At 40.9% G+C, this 27,986-nt stretch overlaps 1 protein-coding gene across 1 annotated transcript; it reads left to right on the forward strand.

Moving 5' to 3' along the window:
• The first annotated feature begins 17,124 nt into the window (after nt 1–17,124).
• Nucleotides 17,125–24,356, forward strand: PFN2 (profilin 2). The gene is made up of 3 exons (XM_063306596.1): nt 17,125–17,421; nt 20,968–21,160; nt 22,367–24,356. Exons 1-3 carry the CDS (start codon nt 17,290–17,292, stop codon nt 22,462–22,464), a joined length of 423 nt encoding a protein of 140 aa, XP_063162666.1. The 5' UTR covers nt 17,125–17,289; the 3' UTR covers nt 22,465–24,356.
• The last annotated feature ends 3,630 nt before the right edge of the window (nt 24,357–27,986 follow it).

Below are 27,986 nucleotides of genomic sequence, written 5' to 3' on the forward strand. Positions count from 1 at the left end.
GGCATCAGCTTTCCCTACAACATAAATTAAACATTAAAGTTTACTTAAACTTTTAATAAGTATACTACTTTACTTTTTTCTTATGCTCACAGTTCCTAGTACTGACTTGGTTGAGAAAACCACAGGCAGCACATGGCACACAGCAACTGTCCTTGTTAGTCAACTACTGGAACAGCCTTTCTTGTTGAGTGGTGTAAGAGCCTACTTACATCTTGACCACATGTCTGAATATGAATTACCAATAAGATGAGAGGCAGGCAGTGGGACACTTTCAGAATATGCATCAGCTGCCAAGTCATTATCCATGAGAAATGTGGCCTTTGATTTAACTTGATCATACACTACTTTCTTTGTGTGCTTACTTGTAACACAGTATCTCCTTTAAACTCTGAGATATGCAGCTTCTTACACACATTCAAAACACACTTCTCTGTTTCACGTTAGAGTATCTATTTAACACTCATCCATACATATTTTCATATAAGACAATAGAGCTTCAGAAGTAATTGAAATGTGAATTCTCCCTTGAAGAAGCAGAAGGACATCTGATGTCTTCATTCAGGACACAATTCTATATTTGCAGTCTAATCCCTAATTTGATTCTTGTACATACTTTCATAGGGTCAAGAAAGGTTTGGCATGTACTAGATGCACTATGACAAAACACAGTTTCTTTTAATAAGCATGAATATTTTCTTTTCAATGTCTCTTGCTCATCAGGGTAGAAGACTGTTCAGATGAAAACTATTATCTTGCCACAAACCAGGAACAGAACTTTCTATTCTTCTCGTATATGGAGAAAGAAAAGTATAAAAAGAAGCAAATTAAGCTATATTTTATTTTATAATTAAATGCAGCGCAGCACAAAACCTCTCCTTAGCATTATAAACTATATGAACAATAGGACTTGTGCATTTACAGGTAGTCCTTGTTTAGTAACCTCGTTAAACTGCCTCATTCAGTGACCATTCATAGTTATGACGATAATTAAAAAGTAACTTTACGATCAACCCGTGCATTTACGACCTTTGCAGGTCTGTAAAGCAAAGGAAAGCTGAAGTAGGATCATAAGCACAGGCATGGTTTCACGTAGTGACTGCTTCACTTAATGACTAAGTTGCTGATCCCAACTGTGGTTGCTAAACAAGGACTGCCTGTATATCACAGCTCTTACTTAGAACAGTAACTATCAGCTCTGCTCCCAATCAGTTTTCAGAGTGGATGATTTCAAACTAGTGTAATAGGATGATTGAAGCAAAGTCATTTGAAGAATAAAATATATTATATCTTTGCTTTTTATAAAGTTTGGTCCAAATCAGATAATATTCTCTCTTCCAGTCCTAATGTAACAGCCTTTAATTATGCAATTAGAAGCACAGAATCATCCTGAATAGTTATAATGTTCTTGTTAATTCTTGCATGAGATAACTACCACTTCAAAGTAAAACCACCACAGTGAAAGCAAAAGTGTGTACAATCCGTTAAATCTATTTCAACTATAACGGTTTGAAAACCACTTGTGGTAAACAATATATAGGAAATAGGAAACAATGTGGTCTAGGAGTTTCAGAAGCTATGCCACAAACTAATGTAGGAAATGAGGTAACATTGAAAGCATGTTGGCTTCCAAGCAAGGGTGGAAAACCCCGTCTATGAGCCTTATGCCATCTGGCTTTTCAAAGTTCAAGGATATATTAATACCCCCATAACATTAACTGTTATTTTTTTTATCTCAACTCAATAAATGCTGGGCTTCAAACTGACATGGGAGCCTGATTTCATGGAAGCAGAATTGTGATGGTAAAAATAGGGAATCAAATCAAATAAAAATTGGATTATATTCTGACTTAAATTCATGGGTATTTTTAACAGATTCTGCTCTGGTTTGGTTATCTAAGAGCAGTTTTGGTACAATTCGTAAACATTTTAGCATCATCATCTTAATGTTATGATTTCTAAAAAAATTAAGGATTTCCCCCCATTCCACCTTGCTGTTGGACACCCTGGCCCCAGAACTCTGTAAGTTATGCATGTCCCAGAGGGCAGAATAAATTTCAGCTTCTAAATATGTGTTTACATTGACTTCCACTGAAGAAATAGAAACCAAACATTTCAATCACTCTAGTCCTTTTCTTAATTTATCTCTCCTAGCTACAAAGAATGGTACTGCAACTATAAAAGGTAAAGGTAAAGGTTTCCCTTGACATTAAGTCCAGTTGTGTCCGACTCTAGGGGGCGGTGCTCATCTCCGTTTCAAAGCCAAAGAGCTGGCGTTTGTCCATAGACACTTCCCTGGTCATGTGGCCGGCATGACTAAACAGAACGCTGTTACCTGCCCGCTGAAGCGGTACCTATTAATCTACTCACATTGGCATGTTTTCGAACTGCTAGGTTGGCAGGAGCTGGGACTAGCAACAGGAGCTCACCCCATCACATGGATTTGAACCGCCGACCTTCCGATCGGCAAGCTCAGCAGCTTAACCCGCAGCGCCACAGCGTCCCTACCATAACTATACTGTTAAATATTATGATAAATATTTAATATCTAAAACTCATGGCAAAGAACTGGAATTTAATGCCAGCACAATTTTAAAAGATATTGCTCTTATTTGCAAAATTTACAAGGACAATACAAAGGAAATATAGATGGTTCTAATTGATAATACCATGCCATCTATCCAGTACAGCTAAGTGGGGTGGTTTTACTTTCTACAACTTCCATTTTTTAAGGACCGTATTTTATTCCATTCAATTTCTACAGCCAATTCTAAATTACTTAACAAAATGCCAGCAGGAAAATTGGCATATTTAGGAATGGTTTTCTTCTAAGCTACATGTTTTTATGTGCAATTTGATTTATTATACATGATTTTGCAAGCATTTTCTCTAATATATGCACATATTTTTGTGCTCACTTTTTGAGTGGAAAACTGTGATGCAAAATAAGGAAGAAATGAGAAAACTGGAGATGAATTAGGTTTTCTTTCATGCATTTATCCAGAATGTGCAAATTTCTCCCCAAACCAAATTAAAGCAGAACAAAGCACCACACACACACTTATACGTTACAGTTACAAAGCTAAAAAGATTCTAATTCTAATGTACTCAGGCTTATTATTTCAGCCTCCATTTTACAGGGAACTCAAAAAACCACATACCCAGCCTGAAGTCATAGATAAGCTTGCAGAAACTTCAATCATTAGCAATCCTATCCCACATCACTTAATGCACAGTTGCAATAATCATACATTATTTGCTTCTTACTTCAAATACATCCTTAACAAGCAACTTTTTCACTTGTTTTAACTTGGATGGCAAAGCACAGGGTCTGGTGATGAGACTCACAATAACTACATTGGCTACAGTGACCAAGTTCACAGTGACCAAGTTCACACATTATGGGACAATGTCATTTAGTATCCCAGCTTACAGCAGGGATAGGCAATTTTTGATCACTGGGAACTGCACTTTACATTTTGGATAGCCATCAGCCACCATAGTGGATGATTATGCAAAACAGACAGCAGTCGCTTTATTTGATAAACCATGTAACATTATGCGAGAACCCAGATAATGTGTAACTCCCTGGTAGTCTCAAGTCCCCAGTGACCTCTGAGGAGGATGAGTATCATCCACATCTCTCCCTCTAGGCTTCCTGGAAGCTTACATCTTAGAAGACAAGCATATCAATTTCACTACTGTTTGTTTGTTAGTCCAGGTATCAGTGAAATTGACAAGAGTTTCCCACAATCTTGAGTCTCAACAAGAGACCACAAATTGAGGAGTCTGTAAAAAGGATAAAAGGGCCAGCAGATGCCCATTGTTACGTATCCATAACAATGCTTTGTCTGTTAATACATACCAAATGATATTTTTTACACAAGGAGGAAAGACAAAAATGCATGCAATCCTATGAAAAAGGATTACATTTGTGCTTCACAGAGAATACATCATAGCACAAAAAACTGTATGGAGACTGAAATAGAGTGGAAAATTCACCATCCTTCAGGATCTTCAGTTCTTATACGCTTGAAACAAGTCCATTTCAACATCCAGAACTGCTATATGGATTGGTATGCCTTTATCTTCCTTCACCATCCCACTTTTCTGCTGTGAGCCTAGGAAAAAGGGCTGACTTGTTTTAAGTTAATAATAATAGCCATGATATAGATCTGAGAAACAGCTACTTTAGAATACTGTGTACAGTTCCACCTATCCTTCAGGCATATGTGCTTGAATACATCTATATGCCCGTGCATGAATTCATATAACAGAAAGCCAACCAGAGAAAAATAAAGATGCTGGAGAGGGCTTTCCTTAATACAGCTAACTGGAAACAAGGCAATTATTAAACTGAACACAGATCAGATGGAGAAAAGTTATAATACTAACAAAGTTGACAAGCAGTAAGATTATTTTCACACAGTATATTAACTTAGGGAAACAAACCAAAACATGTTGACAGCTGCTTGCTTTGATGGTTTTAAAAAGGATTAGATTACACAAAGGCCTAATTCTCACAGAGTAGTCTAGGAATGTTTCATCACAAAATGCTCAAACCAGAAATGGCTTAGAATGGAATTTGGGGGTTGGAGTGGAACATTACAAAACATTACTTTTGCACAGTCCTGCTCAATCAGCAAATGACGGTTCTTATCAAATGCTTTAATATGAAAAAAAAAAATCCCTCAACATAGCAAACTGAAGTTTACATATAACATTAGTCCACAATTTAGATTTACAAGGACAACATGGCAATCATTTTCCTCTGACCAGCCAAAGTGAACACCAATTTATGATTAAGCATAGCTTACTATATCTCTTAAATCCTAAACATCTTAAGTATTTTTTTTCAAAGAAGCCAAGGTTTGTTTCACAAACTGTTAAGAATAACTGTGGCTTTGTTACATTTGAATGACACATAGAAGCAGAATAAAAAACAGAAGTGAATACTTCTGAGGCAGTAGTTGGATTTTTTGCAACCATAGCAAAGGAAAAAGTGGAGAAGTATAATACCAAGGTTTGCAGTGGTTTGTTTTATAACCCTTAACGATTGCTTGGCATTATGAGCAAACAATTTCCTATTTTAGGGGGAAGAATTCTAGTCTAACAGCTTGATGCACATTACAGTAACTGCACCAGAACATCTTTGTACACAAGCTCTTCAGTTGTTGAAAAGCATCAATCTTCCCAACCAACAGGCATAAAACACTAGATGGGAGAAAAGTACACAATTATGAAAGTATTAACAATATCTGTTTTGGGGCCATCACAACAGTTAATTGCTCTTAATAATCGGGAGGGGAAAGAGCAAGGAAAATTATACTGGATTGCAAACCTTTTTTCTCTGAGACCAAACTGGTTTTTAAGTAGCATGCCATGGATCACATTCCAACAAAAAGGCTGGATCAGGACAAAGTAGTGGGTGGAATCAGACAAAAACTAAATTTGATTAATTTTAAATAGTTATGTTGTTTAATTTAAATAAGCACAGTTAACATGATTATTCCCCACATAGTAAACAACTGTCCTTTTTGTTACATTAAAAATTGCAATCAGATGACCATTTCTGAAGGAAGCATTTCTGAACTAATGAGATTGTCTGCAGAAAAGAGAATTACCTTCTCTAGCCTCTGTCTGCTGGAAGGGGCATCTTCAGAATCCTCCATAGGCAACTCTCTACAGAGTGGGCCGCTCATACACAGTGAGGACGGCACAGTCCAATCTTACATTGAATATACTTCGAACTACCTAGACATGGGAAAGGGAAAAAGGTCCCCAATTTTCCAATTCACATTTGGAATGGAAGCGTCTAGTAAAATCAAAATAGAAGTGGGCAAACCCAGAATACTGAAATAAAAATTGAATGGAAGGGAACGCTGACTGATCAGGGGGGAGGTAAAACGGAATAACATGTATCCTAGAAGTGAGCCTAAGCTTTCGGCAGGAATCCTGAACAGACACTCTCTTCACTGCAACGTTTTCTTACAGAGTCCTTTCTGGTGACAGATGTTATGTGTAATCAGTCTGTGGTGCCCACAGCATCCAATGCTTTTCATCAGAACGACAAAAGCAGTGTTGCACTATTGTAAGGTAAGATCCTCCCCTTCCATACATCCATGTAATATCACAATGCATGTCTAAAGGGGTGGAGTGTACTGCATCAGTGCAACACTGTTTTTGTCACTGCTCCCCTTAACACGACTGCGGGCTCCTCTGACCACGGATGCGTGCAATGCAAACTGAGCCAAATAACAATACATTCATAATGACATAATTACACAAATGCCACAACTTGCAAACTTGCATCTGACTTTGCAATGTGTGTACTTAATTGTGGTATTTATTTATTTATTTTATTTTATTTTGTCTCAAATTTGTACTACCGCCCATCTCCCCCCAAGGAGGGACTCTCCATCTCCCCCCAAGGAGGGACTCTGAGCGGTTTACAATAAGTTAATAAATTAAAACAGTAAAACAATAATAATAAAAAGCATGAAATATAATACAATGCAATATAAGATTAAAAAAATAAAATAGAAATCCAGATGGCTTTAAGGTGCCAGCCATCTCCAAGAATGACTCCCCCCTCCCCATCCCAAGCACGGCAGCAGAACCAAGTCTTCAGGGACTTCCTGAAGGTTGAAAGGGAGGGAGCTTGCCTGACCCTCAGTGGCAGGATGTTCCAGAGGGTGAGTGCCACAGCAGAGAAGGCTCATTTCCTGGACCCCGCCAGATGGAATTCTCTTACAGATGGGAACTGCAACATGCCCTCTCTGCATGAACGGGTGGGACGGGTTGATGTCATGGGGATGAGACAGTCCCTCAGGTAACCTGGCCCCATGCCATGTAGGGCTTTAAAGGTGATAACCAACACCTTGAATTGGACCTGGAAGCAAACTGGTACCCAATGCAGCTCGCGTAGTAGAGATGTTATATGCGCCCTTCTAGGGGCGCCAAAAATAACCCACACAGCTGCATTCTGGACCAGCTGAAGCTTCCAGATGCTCTTCAAGGGTAGCCTCATGAGCGCATTGCAATAGTCTATATGGGAGATGACCAGGGCATGAGTGACTGTTCAAAGGGCTTCCCAATCCAGGAAAGGGCATAACTGGTGCACAACACAAAGTTGTTCAAAGGCCCTCCTGGCCACAACTGCGACCTGCTCCTTGAGCAGGAGCTGTGAGTCCAGAAGGACACCCAAGTTAGGCACCAGATCTGTCTGGGGCAGTGCAACCCCATCCAGAACTAAAGATGACAATTTCCTGCATACAGAGGAGCCATTAACCCACAGCCACTCCATCTTACCAGGGTTCAGCTGAAGCCTGTTGTTCCCCATCCAGACCCACACAGCCCCCAGGCACAGAGAGAGGGCAGTCACAGCATCCTTTACTTCACCTGGGACAAAGATGTATAATTGGGTATCATCAGCATACTGATGATACCTCATCCCATGGTGATGGATGATCTCACCCAGTGGTTTCATGTACTGTAGATGCTGAAAAGAAGTGGAGAGAGAACTGAACCCTGCAGCAACCCACAAAGGAGGGGCCAAGGGCTGGACCTCTCGCTCCCCATCACCACCAATTGGGACTAGCCCTGGAGGAAGGAGGTGAACCAGCACAAAACCACGCCACCCCCCCCCAACTCCCTGAGCCGCCCAAAAAGGATACCATGGTCGATGGTATCAAAAGCCGCTGAGAGGTCAAGGAGAGCGAGGATGGATGCACTGCCACCATCCTGCTCCCGCCAGAGATCATCCATAAGTGCGACCAATGCCGTTTCCATCCCATAACCGGGCCTGAAAACTGACTGAAAGGGGTCTAGATGATCCGTTTGCATGATGATGGGTGTGGTCATTTTTATGTTACTGCAGTTTGTTTTGGTCACCACTGTTGTACCAAAGATTAATCTATACTTCTACAAACCTTAGGATTCTCTATAAGCCTGCCGATTCCACATTATGCATGTGGCTGGTCAAAGATAGCATTATAGCATGTGCTATTTGTAGATATGAATATATTACTGGATGTCAAAATAACCCCACAGTAGCCAGGATCCAATGATTATGAATTTTAATGTCCACGCATGCCTAGAATAAGGCTGTAAATCACGTGGTGGAAGAAATCATAGTGCGTATCTGCTTGTTACTTTGCCTTGTTTTTCTCTTACCTCTCAGGGAGAAATAGCCACAGAGGAAAGATTAACTGGAGGTGTTATAATGCTGGATTAATGTAGTTGTGAAACAGAGACAGACTACAGGGAAATACCAAGATGTATTTAAGCATACTGGCATAGGCAAAATTATATGAAAAGAGTGAGAGTGTGTGTGTGTGTGTGTGTGTGTGAGAGAGAGAGAGAGAGAGAGAGAGAGAGAGAGAGAGAGAGAGAGAAAATGAGAATGGGACTGAGCAGACACTTCTGTGTATTTTTAACTTTACTGGCCAATTTAAAATATCTAAAATTGTTTTCCTCTCCTGGATGTAAAGGAATGGTATTATTAAATGAAAAGCAGTAACCTAAAACAATTCTTTGAGTGAGGAATTTCCTGAATTCCTGTGAGTTACCATCCCTCCCTCCAACTGCTGGGATCTGTTGCTCTCTTCCGACCCCCTCTAAAAATGTCTTAGGAAAATCAGCAGAGAAACAAACACATAACAGTGTCTCCAATTAGCACACATATACAGTATAACATTCAAGTTAGCGGAACAAGTACAAAGCCTTAACTTAATTATAGTTATGCAAAGTCCATTGCCCTATATTGTATTAGGCATTTTGAATTTTATCCCCTGCCTCACACACTGAGTTTGGCTTTCTCTTTCAAAACTAGCTTTGTCTCTCTATATATATATCTCCTATAGACAAACCGTTTTAGGCTCTCACTTCTAGGCTGCACTTTATTTCTCCTTATCTGAAAAGCACAGTTGAAAAAGCATGTTTTTTTAAATTAAAAGTTACTGGAATATTTTTGGATTTTAAAAGATATACAACATAGGCAGACCTCAACTACAATTACAGCTTTAAAATATTTTGTTTTAGTGAAGCCAAAATGACCATGCCTTCTATGACGGCAAACATACCTGAGGTATGGCCACAGATCAAAGTTATGTCAACCTTCTCCTGAGGCATAACTTCAGAAGCACTGATGAAATAAGTATGTCCATGTATAAAGTTAGAAATAAAGTTTGGAGCATTGTTACTAATCCTTTCCCTGTACACACCAACTTACTGTATTTTTGCTGAATTTTTAATTTGGACTACCCCATCCTGTTAGGTAGTCCTAATTTGGTTTTTACCTTTTTTTTTTTTAGTAATTAAGCTTCTTCTTTTCCTTCTCTTTCTGGTTCTGTCACTGAGATTTGGTAAGTTCTTGGGCATCAGGGTCAAATATATTCCTGGACTTAAGTTCTATGCATATTTCTGGGCCTCCTCCTCTATGGCTAGTTGGCTTTCATTTTCTTACCAGCTCTGCTACAAGCCACGATATGTGCAATTTAGATATTTCCTACCTCCTTTCAGGAAAGGAGAGGGAAAAATTAGAAATTGGTGTTGTGACAACTACTCTGTAAAAGACGAACGGTAAGACCCCTTCCAAATGACTGTTTTGACCTGTTTGAATGTTTGTTAACTTTTATGTTGACAAAAAAAAGCAGGGCTTAGCTCAACCAGTGGTCTGCCCACATAACTTCCACAGGGCTAAATGTGTTGTGTTCTAAAGCTACTTTTCCTAAATTGGTGCCTTCCAGATGTTTTGATCTAGAACTCCTTTCAACATTCTGGCGAGGAATTCTGGAAACCATCGCAACATATCTAGATGGCACTAGATTGGGAAAAAAGCCTCAAGGTGATCTACAGAAGCATCCTCCTGAGTGTCCCCTCATTCTGGAGCTGTACTATTTGAGAGAATTCCTTCTGAATATGGAACAGTTTCTTCTCAAGAAATTCCAACTGATATCCCAAACTGTTTTCTTTTTTCTTAAGTGAAATCCTAGCCCTTCATCTCTTTCCTGTTTCAACCATTACATCTTGAATGAGTTTCAAGTTTTCATTTTTAGCTTTGCATAGTACTTTTATTGACTTGGTTTTGAACTGCTGTGCTTAACATTCTTGTATTTTACTGTACTGCTTAACCTTAAAATCACTGAATGATCCCTAGACAAGCTGTTTACAAACATCTTCTAGATATTGCATTGTAGTGTCAGTATTTGTACATCCCAATAAGCCATAACACAGCTTGCTCAATTCTGGCTTAAAATATTGGGTGAACACAGCCATTGTGAATTATTCAACAAATCACAGCTTAAACTAATCATGGCTTAGTGCAGCATGTATTCAGGTAACACACTAGATCTTATAGCTCAATACTTCCTACTGCTAACAGCTCCTGAGGAACCTGACAACAGTCTTTCTGAAGTCTACTTGGAAATGCCAAGGATGGAACCTGGGATCAGAAGCCTCTTCCTCTTCAGGCAACGTGTACATGTCCCTGACCAGGTAGCACAAGGAAGCACTATGTTCACGTGCATGGCCTGTGTAACTCTCCAGCCCCCTTTCTCTGTGCTATGCAAGTTATTCATATTCTGGAGCATGATATTCACAGGTACCAAGTATGTTATTAGAAACTCTGATTCCCTGCTCTACTTAATTCTTTTAAGTACAGTAAACAAAACTACAATGAAATTAGCCTGCTGCAAATCAAGGCAACAGACTACAAAACCAACTTTACTTCTCAAACTACTTTTAAGTCTTGCGGGGCAGTTATGCTAGTACTTCGTTGGGAGCTGTGCCCATCTACCCAGAAAACTATCTTGCTGGTGGAAACCAGGACATGCTTTCAGAATTCCAAATGCGGCCACCTTTTTGGGAGGATCTTAAGCAACTTGCATGGCATTTTGCTGGAAGACTAGATGAAGATACATGAGGAACAGTTATTGAAATGCTTCTTAGTGTAGTGTGTTAAAGCAGGTAATAATCTATCACATTTATTTTGTGTCTGTTAAACAGAAGCTATTAACATGACACTTCAAAATACCTACCATTTATATAAGACGTTTATAGTTTCAAAGCACTCCATGTCTATTATCTTGAAAGGTGAAAGGTCCCCTGTGCAAGCACCGAGTCATGTCTGACCCTTTGGGGGACGCCACTTTCGTGATGTTTTCTTGGCAGACTGTAGCGGGGAGGTTTGCCATTGCCTTCCCCAGCAAGCTGGGTGCTAATTTGACCAACCTCGGAAGGATGGAAGGCTGAGTAGACCTGAGCCGGCTACCTGAGAGTCCAGCTTCCGCTGGAATCGAACTTGGGTCGTGGGGAGAGTTTTGGCTGCTTAGCGATTCTTAAAACAACCTTCTAAACTATGTGACTATTGCCTCCATACGGCAGATTGGTGAGGGAGGATGAGGTCCCCCAGATCACATACTTCTCTAGCGTGTAACACAAAGAACAGTATAATTATACAAATTGCACTGTAATTGGCAGCTGTTCTCTTGCTTTTCGGGCAAGGGAGTAGGTCTAGCGGGTACCAGCATTTTATCCAATGCTGTGGCAGAGTGGAAAAGAGTGTTTGTCACATCCCCCATCACCAATTGCTACAGTTGATAAGATTACTGGTGGTACACTGTGCAGAGGATCAAACTGCTTTGCCACAGCACAGGATCAAGCATCAATAATGCTGATTACTGGAAAGGTTTGTAGTTCAGGGGAAGACCCACATTTAAATGCAGAAGGGCCCCAGGTTGCATCTGTGGCATCTCTAAATAGTGAGATAAAAAGGATTGTGTGTCAAGTTCCAGAAACCTGCCAATCTAGCAATACAACAGTGAGTTAAGAGAACCAACAGTCAGACTCCATCTTTCTTTCTCAAGGCCCTCTTAATCAAAAATTTTACCTAGGACTAGCCATCAGATCTTGTCTGCAAAAATCCAGACAACCACAAGAAAAAAGCAACAAGTTTTTTCTGTGCTGCTATCTGAGAGCAACCAAGTTCTACTAGCCTAATCTTATCTATATCTTACTTCTGATAATCTCTCAAACCACTAAATGCTTGCTTTCATGAGCAGTATTGAGAGCTAGTGCTTACAGGAATAAAACACAGTAATTAAAAAGAAAAAAAACCATACTTGGCATGCTAGTGTATGTAAAACAGCCTGAACAATTAAAAAGAAAAGCAAAAGCAGAACCAGATAGACAAACTCTTGCTAATCCAAACAGTCACAATAATAAGACTTCCAGTCCAAACAGAATCCAAAATTTGATGTAAGGACATGTATATTAACAAGACCCTCCCTTAGTAGCACCCATTGTACTTTCTGTTCTAACACCTCTCTTCCTTCAAATTGCTTCCCATTATATTTTAAAAATGCTGGTGTATCATGCATTTATATGTCATGTGTAGCTTGCATCTCAGAACGGATGATGCAAAGTTCATGGTTCAAATTTTATCTCAGCCATGAATTTAATAAATGTGGCAAGTTAATGATTCATAGCCATATGTGACTTCCTTCTTAGATTTTCTTTTTTCTTTTCTTTTGTTTCTTCAGCTAAGGAGCAGCACCTCAGTGACCTTGGTGAATCTCAAAATGCCAAGCAGAACTGGAACCAGATGGCAAAGATGTCCACAGGATCTGTTGTATGATGATGAAAGTGGCATCAACTGCAAGCTCCCGCTCTTCTCTAAGTCCCAAATGGGCAGAGCTTGTGGCAAACCAGTATACCACTACTTTTGCTGCTTGTCTGCCCCCCCCCCCCGACCCTCCCTGCAGATGCACCTGCTAGTTAGTATATGGATGGAAGCCATCAAGAAAGATCAGGCTAGACTGGGAAGATGAAAAAGCATCCCAGGTGGCAGAGTCAAACCATTCCAACAGGGTTACCAAGAAAACTATGTAGCTGTGCCCATGGTCACCAGGTTTGACTCAAACATGCCTTAACCTGTCAGCTCTTCGAGGTAGCCCAGGTCAGGAAAGAGACAAAAATTCTGTCATCCCCCTCCCATCTTTCCAGTGTAAGCTGGTGTTTTAGTAATTACTGTTGCATACCTTCTTAAAGGCTATCTCCATATTATGCTTTTCTTTGTTTTCAGCTAGTGTGATGTGTTCATGCACCCATTATAGCAGCCGTTCTTAACTGGCACTCTGGGAGAAGTCACTAGGGGTTCCATGAGATAGCGTGATTAGGGGTGGGGAAAACATCTTTTTTTAACACTGTTCCATACTAGTGCTCAGTGTGATAGGAATTTTTATGCACCACAACCCAGCTGCTGGCCTGTCACTTTGCTGTGGTTGTAAATGTTCTTTCAGCCCGGCTAGATAGACCAGACTATGAAATCAACTCTACAGGAAAGCTAAAGTACCTTCAATGAGATTGGCTATAATACAGAATCTTGCAAATCTCATTGTTGTAATGGAATGTGAGAATGACCTTGGAAAGCGGGGTGGGGGGGAGATGCTGCCAAGGGAACAATCAGATAAAAGAGGGAGGAGCTCACAACCAAGTATTGGGTGGAGAAACAAACTTAGAAAGGACCCACCCTAAGGACCATGTGGTAAATAGGGACGGTGGAAAATTTGTACTTTCAGACTTGCAAGGTTCTATTAATGTAGCCTAACAATAAAGCAGAAGTAGCTCATCTGGTCATGTTTCCTGTTACCTGGAAGGGCTGACAATTGTGCTGCACCTCCTCCTCATAGTTCAGCAAATTAGGGAGGTGTCTGCCTGAGCTGCTTCCGAATGTTATCTGGACATTCTGGACTTAAAAAATGCTTTAGTCCTTTTTGTTAAGCAACAGCTTCTGCATATCTTCATTAAGGTAATCTTCTTTACACTTTACACATTGTAAAATGTGGATTATGCAGAAGCGAATTGTTAAGTTTTCGTATTTTTTTGTGATTTTTACGCAGCAGTTCCTTGAGATCTGAAAATTATTTCAAGGGTTCCTTCAAGGTAAAAAGGTTGAGAGGCTGCATTATAATATAGCATTGCTTGTGAACTACATTATAGGTAACTTAATCAGCCATGATGTCCTGATTACCAGGAAACACACTGAGGCGAGGACTTGGTCTCTAATATTTATTAGTAGTACTTAACAAGAATCCTAACAAACTGAGAAAGCGTGGGAAAACCCAGCCATATAAACCCCAAAGGTTAAGGCGGTCCCGATCTGTGTCTCTTTGAATGGCTGAACAGTTCCTCAGTGCTACGCATGCGCTTGACAGTCTGGGTGAGAGCCCCCTGCTCGCCATCCTTACTCATGACACATGCTCTTAGAAACTCGGGATTCGAATTGTTCTTGCCTACATCTGGGACTAAGTACCAGTCTCATCTAGTTTCTTCTTTTTGTGGCTCATGTTATCATTTCTGCTGTCATTTAGTCCAGAACTTCCACTGGATTCTTACAAGTCACTGAGTCATAAATTTAGTATAGTACTTCTATATTGCTGTTATATTATTATTAAACTGTTTTAAATTATCTTTATATAGACATTAATGATAATGATTTATTACAGTTGTTGTACCATTTCTGTGAACACCTAAATGTATCAAAGAGTGATATACAAAGAAAGTGCTATATGAAGCTCTCTTAGCATTTGAAATCCACTATGTAAGTGGTATTGACTCAGGGGAATAGGATGATTTAAGTTTATGAATAAGAAATGGTTGGCCTAACTAAAGTAAGCTAACTATAGTAGCTGAAGTAGAAGGCATATTTGCAGGAAAGAGCCAGTGTAGGTTTACTTACACACTAGTCCACAGCTTGAAAATACTAATTAGAAAAAATTAATGCTGGGAAATACATTGGTCATTTTGGAGCACAGGATCCCTATCTCATCTGTTTTTATGTGCTCTTTATGTACTGGTTTAATTCCTAATACAGTCACATAAAAATCTACTGTGTAATGAAACATTGCACATAACACAGCATAGACAGCAAATTATTCATGTATTTTTCTATAGGCTCTTCCTCCTTGAAAAACACTTGGGGAGGAAGGGAGGAATAGCTCAAAATAGTTTGCTGCTTGAGACGGAGTATCCACGTTGAACCCTTTGTTTTTACCACCTGCATGGTAATAAATAAAAGGATAGTCTTTAATGCCTGAATCTTCCATATAGGGTGAGTCAACTTCCACTTCCTAATAACATAACAATATAAAAGTTGCATCAAGTGGAAACCTTACATACCAGTCCTTTGGTTTAAATGGTTTGTGGTTCTCACTAGGTTATCAGCCTAATAAAGAGTGAGGCCTAGATGTAATCCCAATTAATTGCAATGGGATGTACTTCCAGCCAAGTATCACAGCTTTAAAACCACAGTTTACTTAAGTACAAAGTATTTAAGTTTCACAGAGGACTCTAGCACGCTTTCACAAGCACTGATTGTGCAATTGCTCTACAGAAAGTTGGTATGACAGAAAGACAGATCTAGAAATGATTTTTTCTTACTTTAATGAGAAACTGAAGATGAAAAGCCACATTAATCTGGGATAAATAAACAAATGTTATCCTGCAAAGATATACAACTTCTGTTAATGGGGGGGTCATACTCCAAAAGTGGAAGGGTCCAAGAGTCATTTTTAGATGGGATTTCAAGAGTTTTAAGGGATATGGGAGCCTTAACCCTCTCCAAGACTTAAGGCACCCATTTTGCCTCTTGTACCTCCCAAATTAAAAAGGGTACCACAGTGTTGGCTCCACCTACTCTGGGGTCCAAAAACGGAATGGTGGCAGGACATGTGTGGCCCTTTGGCTACCCTTCTGGCAACCCTGAGATACATAAAACATATCCATCTATATTTCCCCATTCTATAAAGATCCAGAATTCTGGTTTGGTTCCTAATTCAGGCTGAAGAGTTTAAGCAGCAACAGAGGAGATAAACAGAGAATTCAGGCTTTCTGCCTCATTAGAGGTTCCCCATTTATTTATGACAGAAAGTTAAGAAAGTAAACAAATCTCAGAATTCATGAAGTATGCTCTTTGGTTATCTCCTGCTGTTACTGGCTATTAAGATAATCATCTAGGGAATCCGGCTGTTGACAGTTTCATTTATAAACAACTTATTTTGGGAGCTATCTCCTTCAAAGTCTTTCACAGAGAAATCCACATTGGAATCCTTCAGCCTGCAAGTCAATATACCTTTACTTGGACCTAAGAGCCTTACCTAAAGTTGAACAACTTGTTTTATAAATCAATTAATTTCAAGTCAATATGCTTTTTACAGAATTAACACGAACAACAAAGAGATGTAGAAAGCAAAAATAGCCAAGCCTAAACATCAGTTTTTGCATCATCCTAACCAGCGTGTTCACGGAAAGCGCCGCTGAATTCAAAGAACTCCAAGGCAAACATCCACAGTATTGCACCCTCAGTAGTTACTTACTGTTCTTACCCGAATTTAAGATCAGAGCTCCCCCCGCACAACGCTTAGTCAGAGCGTTGTTAGCTGCTCTAACAGCTGCAAGCATGCAGAAATACCTCCACTGCCACATGGAAACCCCCGCAAGAATTCACCTTTGGCCGTGCCGTCAAAGGGCAGCAAAGCTCTTGCAAGACCACAACCAACTTTAAAAAGCAGCGCTGAAAGGGAGGAGGAGCGCTGCACAGCAAAGCCTGAGATCAAAGCTGATGCAGGTAGAGTTCCACCCCTGAAGCGACACAAGGGGCCACCCCACCTTTTCCTCCCGTCCACGTTACCCTCACTCAGTTGCTCTGCAGCTGCCACGAATCCTCGCCCGCAGAAATAGCCACCGCACCGACCGCGCCAGCCGGGGTCCGGCAATCCCCTCCCCACTAATAATACCAACGCAGCAGCTTCTCTCCTCTCCCGCGCGCGCAGCACAGCGTATCCCTCCGCCCAAGACCCAGCGTTCGGAAGCGGCGGCGGCGGCAGCCGGCGGCGGAGGGATCCTCGCGAGCGCAGCAACGAGCGAGCGGCAGCCCGCACTCTCTCGGCTGCTCTCCCCCCTCCCCGCGCGTCTCCCCTCCTGCGCCTCCTGACGCCGTTCCTTGCTGCGGGGCCGGTTGGGCGCTGCCTGGTGGCCTCGGCTCCGGCTGTCTGTGGGGAACGGCCATTAAACAGCGGGCGGGCGGCCATCGCGGCAGTCGCCAGCGCCTCAGGTGGACCCACCCCCTCGGTCCCCTCCCCGCTCCCTGCCTCGCCGTCTCCCCGCCGCCGCGCAGAGAAGCTGTCCGCTGCGGGGCTGCTCGCTCCGGCTGCTGCCTCCGTCCCCCCTTCTCGCCCGCCCGCCTCTGCCGCCGAGCCCCGGCTTCCGCCCCCGCCCCCCAACCCACCGAAGATGGCAGGCTGGCAGAGCTACGTGGATAACCTGATGTGCGATGGCTGCTGCCAGGAGGCCGCCATTGTCGGCTACTGTGACGCCAAGTACGTCTGGGCAGCGACGGCCGGGGGCATCTTTCACAGCATTACGGTAAGGGAAAGCCAGCGGCGCCCGGAAAGAAGAGGGGAGCCATCCCGGAGGGGCGGGGGTGAAGAAAGGGAGAGAAGGAACCCGAAATTTGGGGAAGGGGACCGGGGCCTTCCCCACAGGTGCTGGGCTACGATTGCCGCGCCGCATTGGGGGAGCGAGAGCCCAGCTCCGCGGGTGGGGTGAGAGGCTGCAACGGAGCTGGAGCTGCGGAGGGCTCCGGAGCCCGCGACGCCCGGCGGGCACCCTCCCATCGCCTCGCTCTTTCACGCGCTCCCGCAGCACCGCCTGCGGAGGGGCTCGCCTTCCCTTCCCCCCGCCGGGCCGGGGTGGGAAGGACTGCCCGCTGCCTCCTCCGGCGCTTCCCCTTCTCTGCCTCCCCTCCCCCGCGCCGTCCTTTAAAGAAATCCTTGGAAAGTGGCGAGGGAAGAGGCGGGGGGCGGGGAGTTCCCTCGTGGAAGGGTTTTGCTCCCGGCCGCGGCGTTGGCCTCTTCCCGCGGAAAGACATCGCCCGGGCGACCCGGCGGGGTGAACGTGTGAACTGGAAACGAGTCCCCCTTCTCCCTCCCGCGCCCCCGCCCGGCTTATGGGCTTTAAGGGGAAGCCTCCTCGGGGAAGAAAGTAGCCCGCGAGAGCTGGGCCCTGGAGGGGGGCGCCTTTCTTTGGTTGGGGCTCCGGGTCCCAAGTCGTGACTTGAGGCGGGGGATAAAGGGCTCCAGACTGGGAGGTTGGGGAAAGCTGCCGATGGAGGCGTTGGCGTTTCGCCCCAGGTTTCAGGTGCACGTGGAACCAGGTGGAGGTAGAAATATCCCAGTTCTTCTGGGGGGGGGCATTTTGTACGCTAGAGTGCGGGGGCTGCTTTACTACCAGCATTGGACTAAGTCATGCCCGGCAACAGAGCGGGAGGAGGAAGAGGAAAAAGGCCGGACCCTGGAAAGGGCGGGCGCGCGCGGATGATTCAGAGGGAGTTTAGCGTAGGAATCCCTTAGTCTGGTTCGCGCTGTTGGGGAGGGATTTGCGAATGCAGCGTAGGAGGCTTTTGTGAATCCGTTCCTCGCCAGTTGCTCCAGGTTTTTTCGCCTCCAAGATGGCGCATTGCCGCTGATTTTTTTTTTAACCCCTCCTTTTCTCACTCCTCTCCCGAGATATTAATCACCTCGGTTCCTGCACTGCAGTCTTCGTTTTCTCGTCCCTTCCTTCTCTCTCCCCCATCCTGGGTTTCAAACTTATCCAAAAGTGCCCTGGCCTACGGAAGTAGACCATATAAAGAAGAGGGATGATCCCTCTACGAAGGTTCCATACTGTGTGCTGACCAGCCGGTGTTAGCAGGCTGAAGTACTGCAATTAATTATTGACAGTATCAAAGTATTGTACACATAATCTTCGTCTTTTCCTGCCAATGCATTTGATGTGCAATTTGATCTTCCATTACAGTCCTGATAATGGGCTGGTTCTTCTTCTCCAGAATGCCATTTTGGCTAGCTACTTGCCTATCTGTGCAAGCATACTTTGAATTGAAAAACAGACTGTTGAAAGATGTTTTCCCCTTTTGTTAAACATCTGTTCTTGGAAAGAATGCTGAGGGTTCTGCTCCAGGTACCAGCAGTGTTAGGATGAGGCTTAAGCATTGCCTTATCTGCAGCAGGTATAGGATGGGTTTAAAAAGCAGTGCCCTTGGTGGCTGCTGAGCTAGTCTTTCTCTAGTGTTGAGATGGTGATCATGAGAGGTAGACTCCTGGCCTGCACTTGGAAATGACTAGGGCCTGCTATGACTCTGCAGTTCCATTGGAAGGAGACGCCTTCCAGTGGAAAATGTGTGGGGAACACATTTTCTACCTGAGCTGCCTCTTCCTATTGTTGTTCCCTGTACTGTTTGAACAAAACGCTGGACTTGGCTTAGAGAAAAAAGGCTGATTTGTAAACAGCCTGCTTCTTCTATTTCCAGCTGTTAAAACAGGCTGTGTTTGTTGCTTCATTTCCCCCCTGCTTGTATAGCTTTGTATAGCTATCCAATTCCTGGGAGTTCTGAAAGTCTATCCATTTTTGTCTGTGAACAATCTCAGTAGCCTTGGAGTTGCTGAAATATATTATGTTTGGGAAAGAGCAGAAATTTGCAGTGTTGGCAGTAATAACCCTGTGTATCTTACTTTCAGAAACCTGGTTTAAGAATCCCTAAAGCTCCCCAAAAGCTCTAGATATAAATAATTATATTCTGCATTTTGTCCCTGTTCAGTATTTTATTTTTATTTGTGTCAGAAGCATCAGAATTAAAATAAGGCATACTGTAAACATAGAATTTAAAATATAAAATATAGAAGTTAAAATATATAGAAGTTAAACAGATCTTGCCCAGAAACTGACAACGTTGTGTTCTGTTGCACTGTCATGAGGTCCTCAAATGTGCATTGATAGGGCACAAAGAACAAGTGTACGTATGTATTGTTGTCTGCATGTTTCCACAGTCACAAAGGGCAGAGGCCACCGGATAGCCCCATTTGTTCAGAGTATCTCTGGATCTAGTTATGCCCGTGCGCAGTCTGTTCAATGATTTCCATACTTCCCAACTTTCAACAGACCCAGGTGCCAGCTCCTCTGTTGGTTCCATCCAGTGTTGGCTCTTTGTAGCTTTCCATAGGTCCACTCTACTTTTAAATTGATCAAAATCTTTCATTGACCTAAGGAAACTTTTCCTGGATTTTAATCTCTGAGGAGCTGGTTGTAGGCCATACAGAGGGTGTTGTTTTGATATTGATGATTTAAGCCTCTCTCTATATGCTGCTGCTTCTCTACGGACAGCAGGCGGGGCAATGCCAGCTAGGTGGTAGATCTTATCTAGAGAGGTAGGTTTTAGACATCCAGTAATACTTCTGCTAGTATATTTATATATACTATTTATGCCTTGAAGCTCTAGCTACATTACACCTAAGAGGGTTTGTGGTCAGCATAAAGCTGTTAATGGTTTAGTTCACCGTCTCAGATATATGCTTATTCTAAAGGTAGTGCCTGTTCATATATACTTTCCTTGATTTTTTTTTTTAAATAGTCCCTTAACCTGGATATTTTTCTGTTAGCACTCAAAATTACTTTTTTCAAGTAACACAGTAGACTTCCAAGCAAAAGTACATGGCTTGAACCCCAAGAATTTCATGCATCTGTGAAAGGCTTGGATGCAACCTTTAGAGCCCCTCCAAAAGTTGGCATCAACTTGTTATTTTTAAATTGACTAAAGAGAATTATTGAAAACACATAATAAATTAAGTAAATTTAATGTTAAGTTATTTTAAATTACGCGTCATTTATTTAAATTTTTGTTCTGGGCTCACCTTTTTAGAGTGCACCCCTTGGCATGCCACTCAAAATCAAAGTGTGCTTTCTGCCTAGAAAAGGCTGTGGGCCCATAGTTAAACAACAATCCCTTGAATTCAGATTTACCCCTTTATGTTAGATTGCTGGGGAGGGTGCTTTTAGGTCATGTGCAGTTCCTACATAGATTCTTCAGTGTGCAACATGAAAGCTTCAACTAAAATTCTGGATTTCTCTCTTTGACAGCCTATAGAAATAGATATGATTGTAGGAAAAGACCGCGAGGGTTTTTTTACCAATGGTCTGACCCTTGGTGCAAAGAAGTGTTCTGTGATCAGAGATAGCCTCTATGTGGATGGTGACTGTACAATGGACATCAGGACAAAGAGCCAAGGTGGCGAACCAACATATAATGTTGCTGTAGGCAGAGCTGGACGAGGTAAGCTTTCACTTCCACTACTGTTTGATTGGCTGTTTTGTTAAATAGTAGGAAATATTCAGGCAATAATTAATTTCAGTTTATGTCCAATAAAATTTGTTCATAAAACTGCTTTGTCCACATTGTAGTGCAAGGCTCACACTATTAAGGCTAGATATCAAGAATATAAATGAATTGGCTAAATTAATTACTTTCAAAAAGACAACCTAATTTTTTTAATTTTGGGGCATAAGCATGTGGTATTAGAGGGCAAGGGCATCCTGAACCATCTAACTGTTCATTTAAGTAGTTTACAGACTTTTAAGCTCACAGGTACTCCATTAAATCATTTTCTGAATTTGGAGTAGGTATTACTTTTGGCTCCAGAGTTCAAAAAGCCAATCCAAACACTGATTGATTATATTTCTAACATAAATAAGAAATGTATACTGAAAGATATGCTTACTATTTATTCACTAAATTTATATCCTGCCATTTCTCTGGAAGTTCAAGATTCTGGGGGCGGGTGTCCAACTTTTTCCTGCAAACAACAGTCTTCTAGGGTAGGGTAGGCTAGGCTAAGAGAGCAACTGGCCAATTGTCAATCTCTGTTTAGATGTGGGCTTGAATATGGTTCACAAGTCCAGCATCTTAACCAGCGTTGAGACTTTAAAGTATACAGTTTGTAGAAGTAATCTCTACATGGACATTCACTTGCAGTGAGAACATAGGGTTATCTTGAGTACAGAATTGCTATATATTTTAGTGACATCTGCTGGCATACAGGAGAACATACATACAGATACATTTCTAAATATTTCAGAACTATGCTCTTCTGAATTACTTTTATACTGCAAATAGTTCTGAACATGTTTGAACCAAGTGGTTTGATATAAAGAGTTTATTGTAGTTAGTTCAGCTATAATTCCCATGTCATAAATATGCTGCTCTATTTATTTGCAAGATAATTCTTGAGGTTTCTTATCCCACAAGAACCTTATGAAATATCCGACATTGAGCAGACATTAGTTTATCTTTCTGGAAACACTTTTTCTTATTAAAACTTTGATTTTAAAAAAGAAATGTTCAAAACAAAGAGTAATCCTATGTAATTGATTGTTCTAATGTGAACTTTCTGAATATTCTTATTTCAGTGCTTAAATAAAACTTGAAATCATTTCTTTCTAACGCTCTTTTTGTAATTTTTTTCCCCCTCTTCTCTTTCAGTCTTGGTCTTTGTAATGGGCAAAGAAGGGGTCCATGGAGGCGGATTGAATAAGAAGGCATACTCAATGGCAAAATACTTGAGAGACTCTGGGTTCTAGTTGCTAGGCAGACTGTTAAGTATTAGGGAAAATTGCTATTAAACTTTCCTGACACTAAGCTACATTGTGGAAACTTTATTAGCAATGCAGGGTGATGGGGAATGAACCTGTGTCTCCTTTGTATCCCTCTGTTGGTGGGGAAAGGTGTTATTCTTTCTTTATTTCTGTTCATCGTTTCCTTGTGTACTCCAGCATTGGTTATGGTTATGGGAAAGAGAAACTGTCCAAAGAGGGACACTCAATAAGAAAGCTAATGAACTGGCTTTATACCTGCAGAGGTTTGATATCTAAGCAACCTCTCCCCATTCACATAGCAACTCTCATCACAACCCTCTTGTGTTCACCGTACTACCAGCCTACAGATGGCGATTTATTTACACATCTTTTCCCTTATGTCATGACTTCAGTTACTCTTTTTGTTGGTATGTTAATCACTGTTGTATCCATATTCTGTATCTGGCACCATCTATTGCAAACAGATGATATGCATGATACATTGAAGCCTTGGGAAGAAAATCATGCTAAGTCCAGACTTTGCTTTGTCTTAGCGATTAATGTGACATTGAGAACTAAACCAATTTAAATGAAGTGAAATAAAGGTGCCGATTGTACAATCAAGATTGATCAATGCCTCTCCAGCACTTTGAGCATTTACACAGCTCATTAGTCTTCCTTTGTAGAGCATGGTTGGGAGGGGTGAAGTGCATGCATATCTCTACTTTCTTCCCCCTTGTCCTCATCCACTTCTTTTCTGTTTCTTTGCTACCATCTTCTATCTATAAATACATTTTTTAAAATACAGTGCCTGGTTTGTTTAACCAACTTGCTGCTTGAAAGCTGTTAAAATTGTTGCTCTAGTTTTGTTGTTGCTCTTCTGTGTAGACTTGCAAATTCTTCATGATGTCTGAAGCACATCCTGCTTTTAAAAGGGTAACTGCAAAACTATGAAAAGGTGCCGATGCACTTCTCCCATCACCTAACCATCATCACCATCTTGAATGAATCCCCAGGGACATTCCATCACCACAATAGCTCAGGCACGTAACTTTTTTTGCCAGCTCCTGTTCTGTAGTTGAACTGTAAAAAGGCTGCCATCATGGACTTTAGATATCCCAGTGTAACCATCTGGAGTGTGTCCAGTTTCATTTTTTTCATAGGACCAATTTTGATTTGCAGCTTGGGTTTTATATGATACTGCAGTGTCACTGTCAGCAAACTGCCACCTTTGGTTATACAAGCGGCATCAGTCTGTTGGAACATTGACAGGAAAATTAAGACTTGATGCTTTGATACCAGTGTATGTTTTGAAGGTTGGTAGTTTTAAAATAAAACAGTCCAAATAACATTTCAGATCTAATTTTCATTTGGCCTGTCATGCCCTAGCTGCAGAAATTGTGAAGTAAATTGCCTTGTGCACTAGTCATCTGAAACATGTGTAACCAAATTGTCAGTTTGAGCACGGTACTAACATGTATGTCCATTTAAAAGAACTGCAGAACTCTGTATACAAGAGATAATGAGAGATGGTCTTGGTTGGAATAACTGAGTTGGCTGTCTTGTGATAAATTTTTATTATGTATTCTGTGCCATACTAATGTTTAAAAAATTGATCTGTTGCTATTGTGAGATGGATTTTAACTACAAGAATGGCTTCTTCTGAATGGCACTACTTTAGGGACACTCTAGTATTTGCTTCTATTGTTTGAGCCTTGTGGATAATGTACAGACTTAAACAAATTCTTGTTGCTGATTTGTTCATTTATTTCCCTGCACTTTGTTACATCTGGGATACAGTCTAACTCATCTGATTTAATATGCATTTCAAAAAATGCCATAACTATTAAACACCTTGTTTACAGACAGATGAAATAAATTTATTCCAACCAAATAAAGTATGAGTTAGTGTGTTATGTTGCTTTTTTTCTTCATTGCCCTTGTGATGACTTATCTACCCCATCAGTTAAAATGCTATGTACTTTCCTGGGTCTTGGCTCATAGTTTAGAGCAACTCATTGGTCATAATGGAAATAACAGAATTTTGAATATAGCACTCTTAAAAGTTCAGGACTGTAAAGATTACCTGTGCATATTCATTAGTTTTCAGCAGTAAAACTTGAAGCAGACTTATACTAGCAAGGCTTAAATTCTGTAAGGGAACTGCTTTGCAGCAAAACTAATAGCCTGCAACTATTTTTAAAAAGCTTGTGTTACTGTTCAAGAGTGCCAACTGCAAGTATAGCACTCACTTTCTATTCCTGCCCAAAGGATGCTATTCTTGACATAAAATTCTATTGATTTTCCTTTGTTCCTTAAATTGCTTAGACAAGTAGTGTTTCAATTCTTTTGTTACACAAGAGTCAATTAACAGTTTGGAAAGGAGAATAAAAACTACACATGGTCATAATATAATTAGGTAAGCTCTTGAAAAACTGGCTCTAATCCATTGTTTCTAGTTTTCAGCCACTGATCCATTCTTGTGAACCAGTGGTCAGGGTGCATGCAGGGAAGCAGGCCAGCTGACAGGCGTGAAGAGGTGATAGCAAGTGGGTACTTGCCAGTTAATGGTACTCAAGGTATGTGGCTGATGTAATGAACAGGCTGTAGCGTGTGAATGCGTGAAGACTGCAGCAGACCACTGAGTGGCCGCCTGCATTAACATGAAAATTGTTGCTGTTCCAGAACAGAGGACCACCATAAACCTATGTTTCTTAGCCTTGAACACAGGTATGTGGCATTTTATAATCCAAGATTGCTATGTTATAATCCAAGATTTGTAGTCTATGGAATACTGAATTATGTGTTAAAGGAGGTCTAGGAAAATTGCCACAACATTTGGAAGGTAGTCATAAAACTAGGAGTTAGTTTTTAATAGAGTAATATCTGATGTTCACACAAAATGGTTTGCTGTTGTCTTCCTCTTAGATTTTTTTTACTTCTCAGACTAGCCTACAGCCCTAATACTTTCTCATCATCTCACTCTCATCTAGGTAGTAACCAGTTTTGACCTTGCTTAGCTTTCAAGATCAGCTACATGGTGTCACTAAACTGGGTTTGCATATTAAAAATAAGCCAACCATCATTTCTATTTTTAAATTCATGTGCCTTATAATTGGCATCACTTGAAAAACTTACTTTACTCTTCAGTTTCCAGTTCAAATTTTCCTCCCATTGATGCCACTGAGAAAATAGCTCCAGCTCCACTGCTCAGTGTCTGGGAATCCAGGGAAGGGATAGATGATCTTTAGATTTGCCTCTTGTCATGCAATCTTCAGTTCTTACTGTTCATTGGGCACCCAGAACATTGGAGTTTTTTGCTTCTAATTAAGGGAAGACCTTTGCTGCATACTTCCCCTTTGCTGAAATGGGAAGCCTATATCCCAAAAGTGACTATAGGATCACATTCGTAATTTTAAAAATTTACCTTTCTTTGAAGAGAAAGGGAGATGAACTTTTGACCCATTCCAGCTTGTATTTATGAGTTGTTTGTCAAGGGAATAATACTAAATATGGCAGCCACAATGACACAGCAATAATTTCTCGGGAATTTCTTCAAATTCTTCAAATTCTGCCTGTCATTTCAAGATAAATTTCTAGAAGCAAGTTGTTCCAAATATTACTGTGAAATTTATATTTGTGGTCAGTTTGGCTTAGATATAATACCTTTGCAATATACCACAGATTTTTTTTAAAATGGGGATGTGGGCTATTTTTGTGACCATTTCAAGTGGCTTGAAGGTTTTGCTTTGCTATTAACAGAATAAATGTCCTATACTTATGCTAAATTTTTCTATTAGGGTCAGTATAAATTTAATTACGCAATCCTGATGAGTTTTTCCTTGAGTAATTCCTTCTCTGAAGGTTCTTTAATAAATATTGATCATGTTTTTGAGCAGGTTTGGGAGGGGAAAGTAATTTGTATTCAATATTATGGCAATGCTGCTTTTGCTCTGCATTGAATTGAAACTCAACCAGTTTGATCAATACAGTAATCAGAAAATAGTTGCTAGAGATCCAAATTTAGAGCTATCACTGCATCTTGATTAGTATAGTTGTACTCTGAAGTTTACATTTTCGTCTCGCTTGAAAACTCACTATCCAGCTTCAGTGGAAGACCTTGGTTTCTAGGATTATCACCCTTCCAATGTTTTTATGCAATCCCAAATACCACCTCTCAATTTTTATTGATTCCTGGTAGGTAACTTGGTGGCTTTAAGATTATATTACAATTAGAGAAGATTCCAGGTATTACGGTGGACAGCCCATGGATCACATGCAGCCTGATATTTTGTAAGCATTCATTTGTTCCAAAATAAGGAGTGGGAATAGGAGGAGGAGACTTCTAGGAAGCAAATGGTTTACACTTCCACCTTTAAACATCCTCAAAAGCTCTAAATCAAAGATATTTAAGAAAGGAAATGGCAGTTATCTCCCAGAGGCTTCCCACTCCCGCTATTAAACTCCTCAAAAGACAAAAATAGGGCTTTACCCTGTCAGTGATGTAAAGCATCCTGTAGTTCACCAGGCACCATATGGCTACACCGTATTGCTCAAAGTCCTTCCTTTATTTTCCTGGCAAAACAATAATTCATTAGGGCTTGTAATCTAAATAAAAGTTGTCTAAAGCTTGGCGTTGCTTATTTTAATTCAGTAAATCACATTGGAATACAGCAGTTTCCTCCTATCCCCTCTCCAGCCCCTTATTGCCTCCTTGAATAAAACCATACTGTTTCCACCAGACATCATGCTGTATTTCACAAAGCAGTTCTATAAATGTGCTATACTGTTATTTTTATGTTTAATATCTACAGGATTACTGCTCCTTTCCCACTAAAATACTAACCCTTTAAATAATCCAATTAATCTCTTCGTGTTTTTTTCCTAATTTCATACAGTGACTAAAGTGTTTATACACTATGGGTAAACTGTCTATGCTTTGAAGCCCTTTTATATCCGTGGATAATAGTTTAACTGTGTGTACAAATACATAAGGGTATCTGTCAGTTGGATGAAAACTTGACTGCCAACTTCACTCTCTTGCCTAATAATGTTAGGATGCCTCAGGATTCCAAGCAGCTTGTCAAATAGTAATTTTGAATGCCTGCCATGTTCTTTGAGTAAATAACATCGTTCTTTTTAAAAAAAGCCTTTTTAGGATGAATATTTGAAAGTCTATTAAAAAAGAAAAACATCAAGTTTAAGAGTCATAAGGTCAATAGAGGAACTTTTGTTTCAGACAAATGGCAATGCACAGACTTCTTAAAGTATGAAAGTGTTGAACAGTTACTGTTTACAAAGGGAAAAAGTCATTAATTTTCAGAGGGTGAATTGAATAGCTTGCAAAACAGATGCAAATAGGTATTTGCTAATTCTAAAGTTGTCTGCTGATAGGCAATACATAAATGGCGTTGCACATTTTAGAGACGTAATTTAAAAATTTCAATCTTTAGATAGTATCTCACATGAATAGGGGTTCTGTGGAATTAAAGAATTGGAGGCTTCAGTTAGTATGTTAGCATATATGC

The sequence above is a fragment of the Candoia aspera genome, chromosome 6 (genome assembly GCF_035149785.1).
Source record: "Candoia aspera isolate rCanAsp1 chromosome 6, rCanAsp1.hap2, whole genome shotgun sequence".
NCBI lineage: Eukaryota > Metazoa > Chordata > Lepidosauria > Squamata > Boidae > Candoia > Candoia aspera.

Bases quoted from the DNA above. Each gene is read 5' to 3' on its own strand.
- PFN2 (XM_063306596.1), top strand. From the start codon at position 17,290: ATGGCAGGCTGGCAGAGCTACGTGGATAACCTGATGTGCGATGGCTGC. The intron at 17,422-20,967 runs GTAAGGGAAAGC...TCTCTTTGACAG, and splicing joins GCATCTTTCACAGCATTACG to CCTATAGAAATAGATATGAT. The intron at 21,161-22,366 runs GTAAGCTTTCAC...CTTCTCTTTCAG, and splicing joins TGTAGGCAGAGCTGGACGAG to TCTTGGTCTTTGTAATGGGC.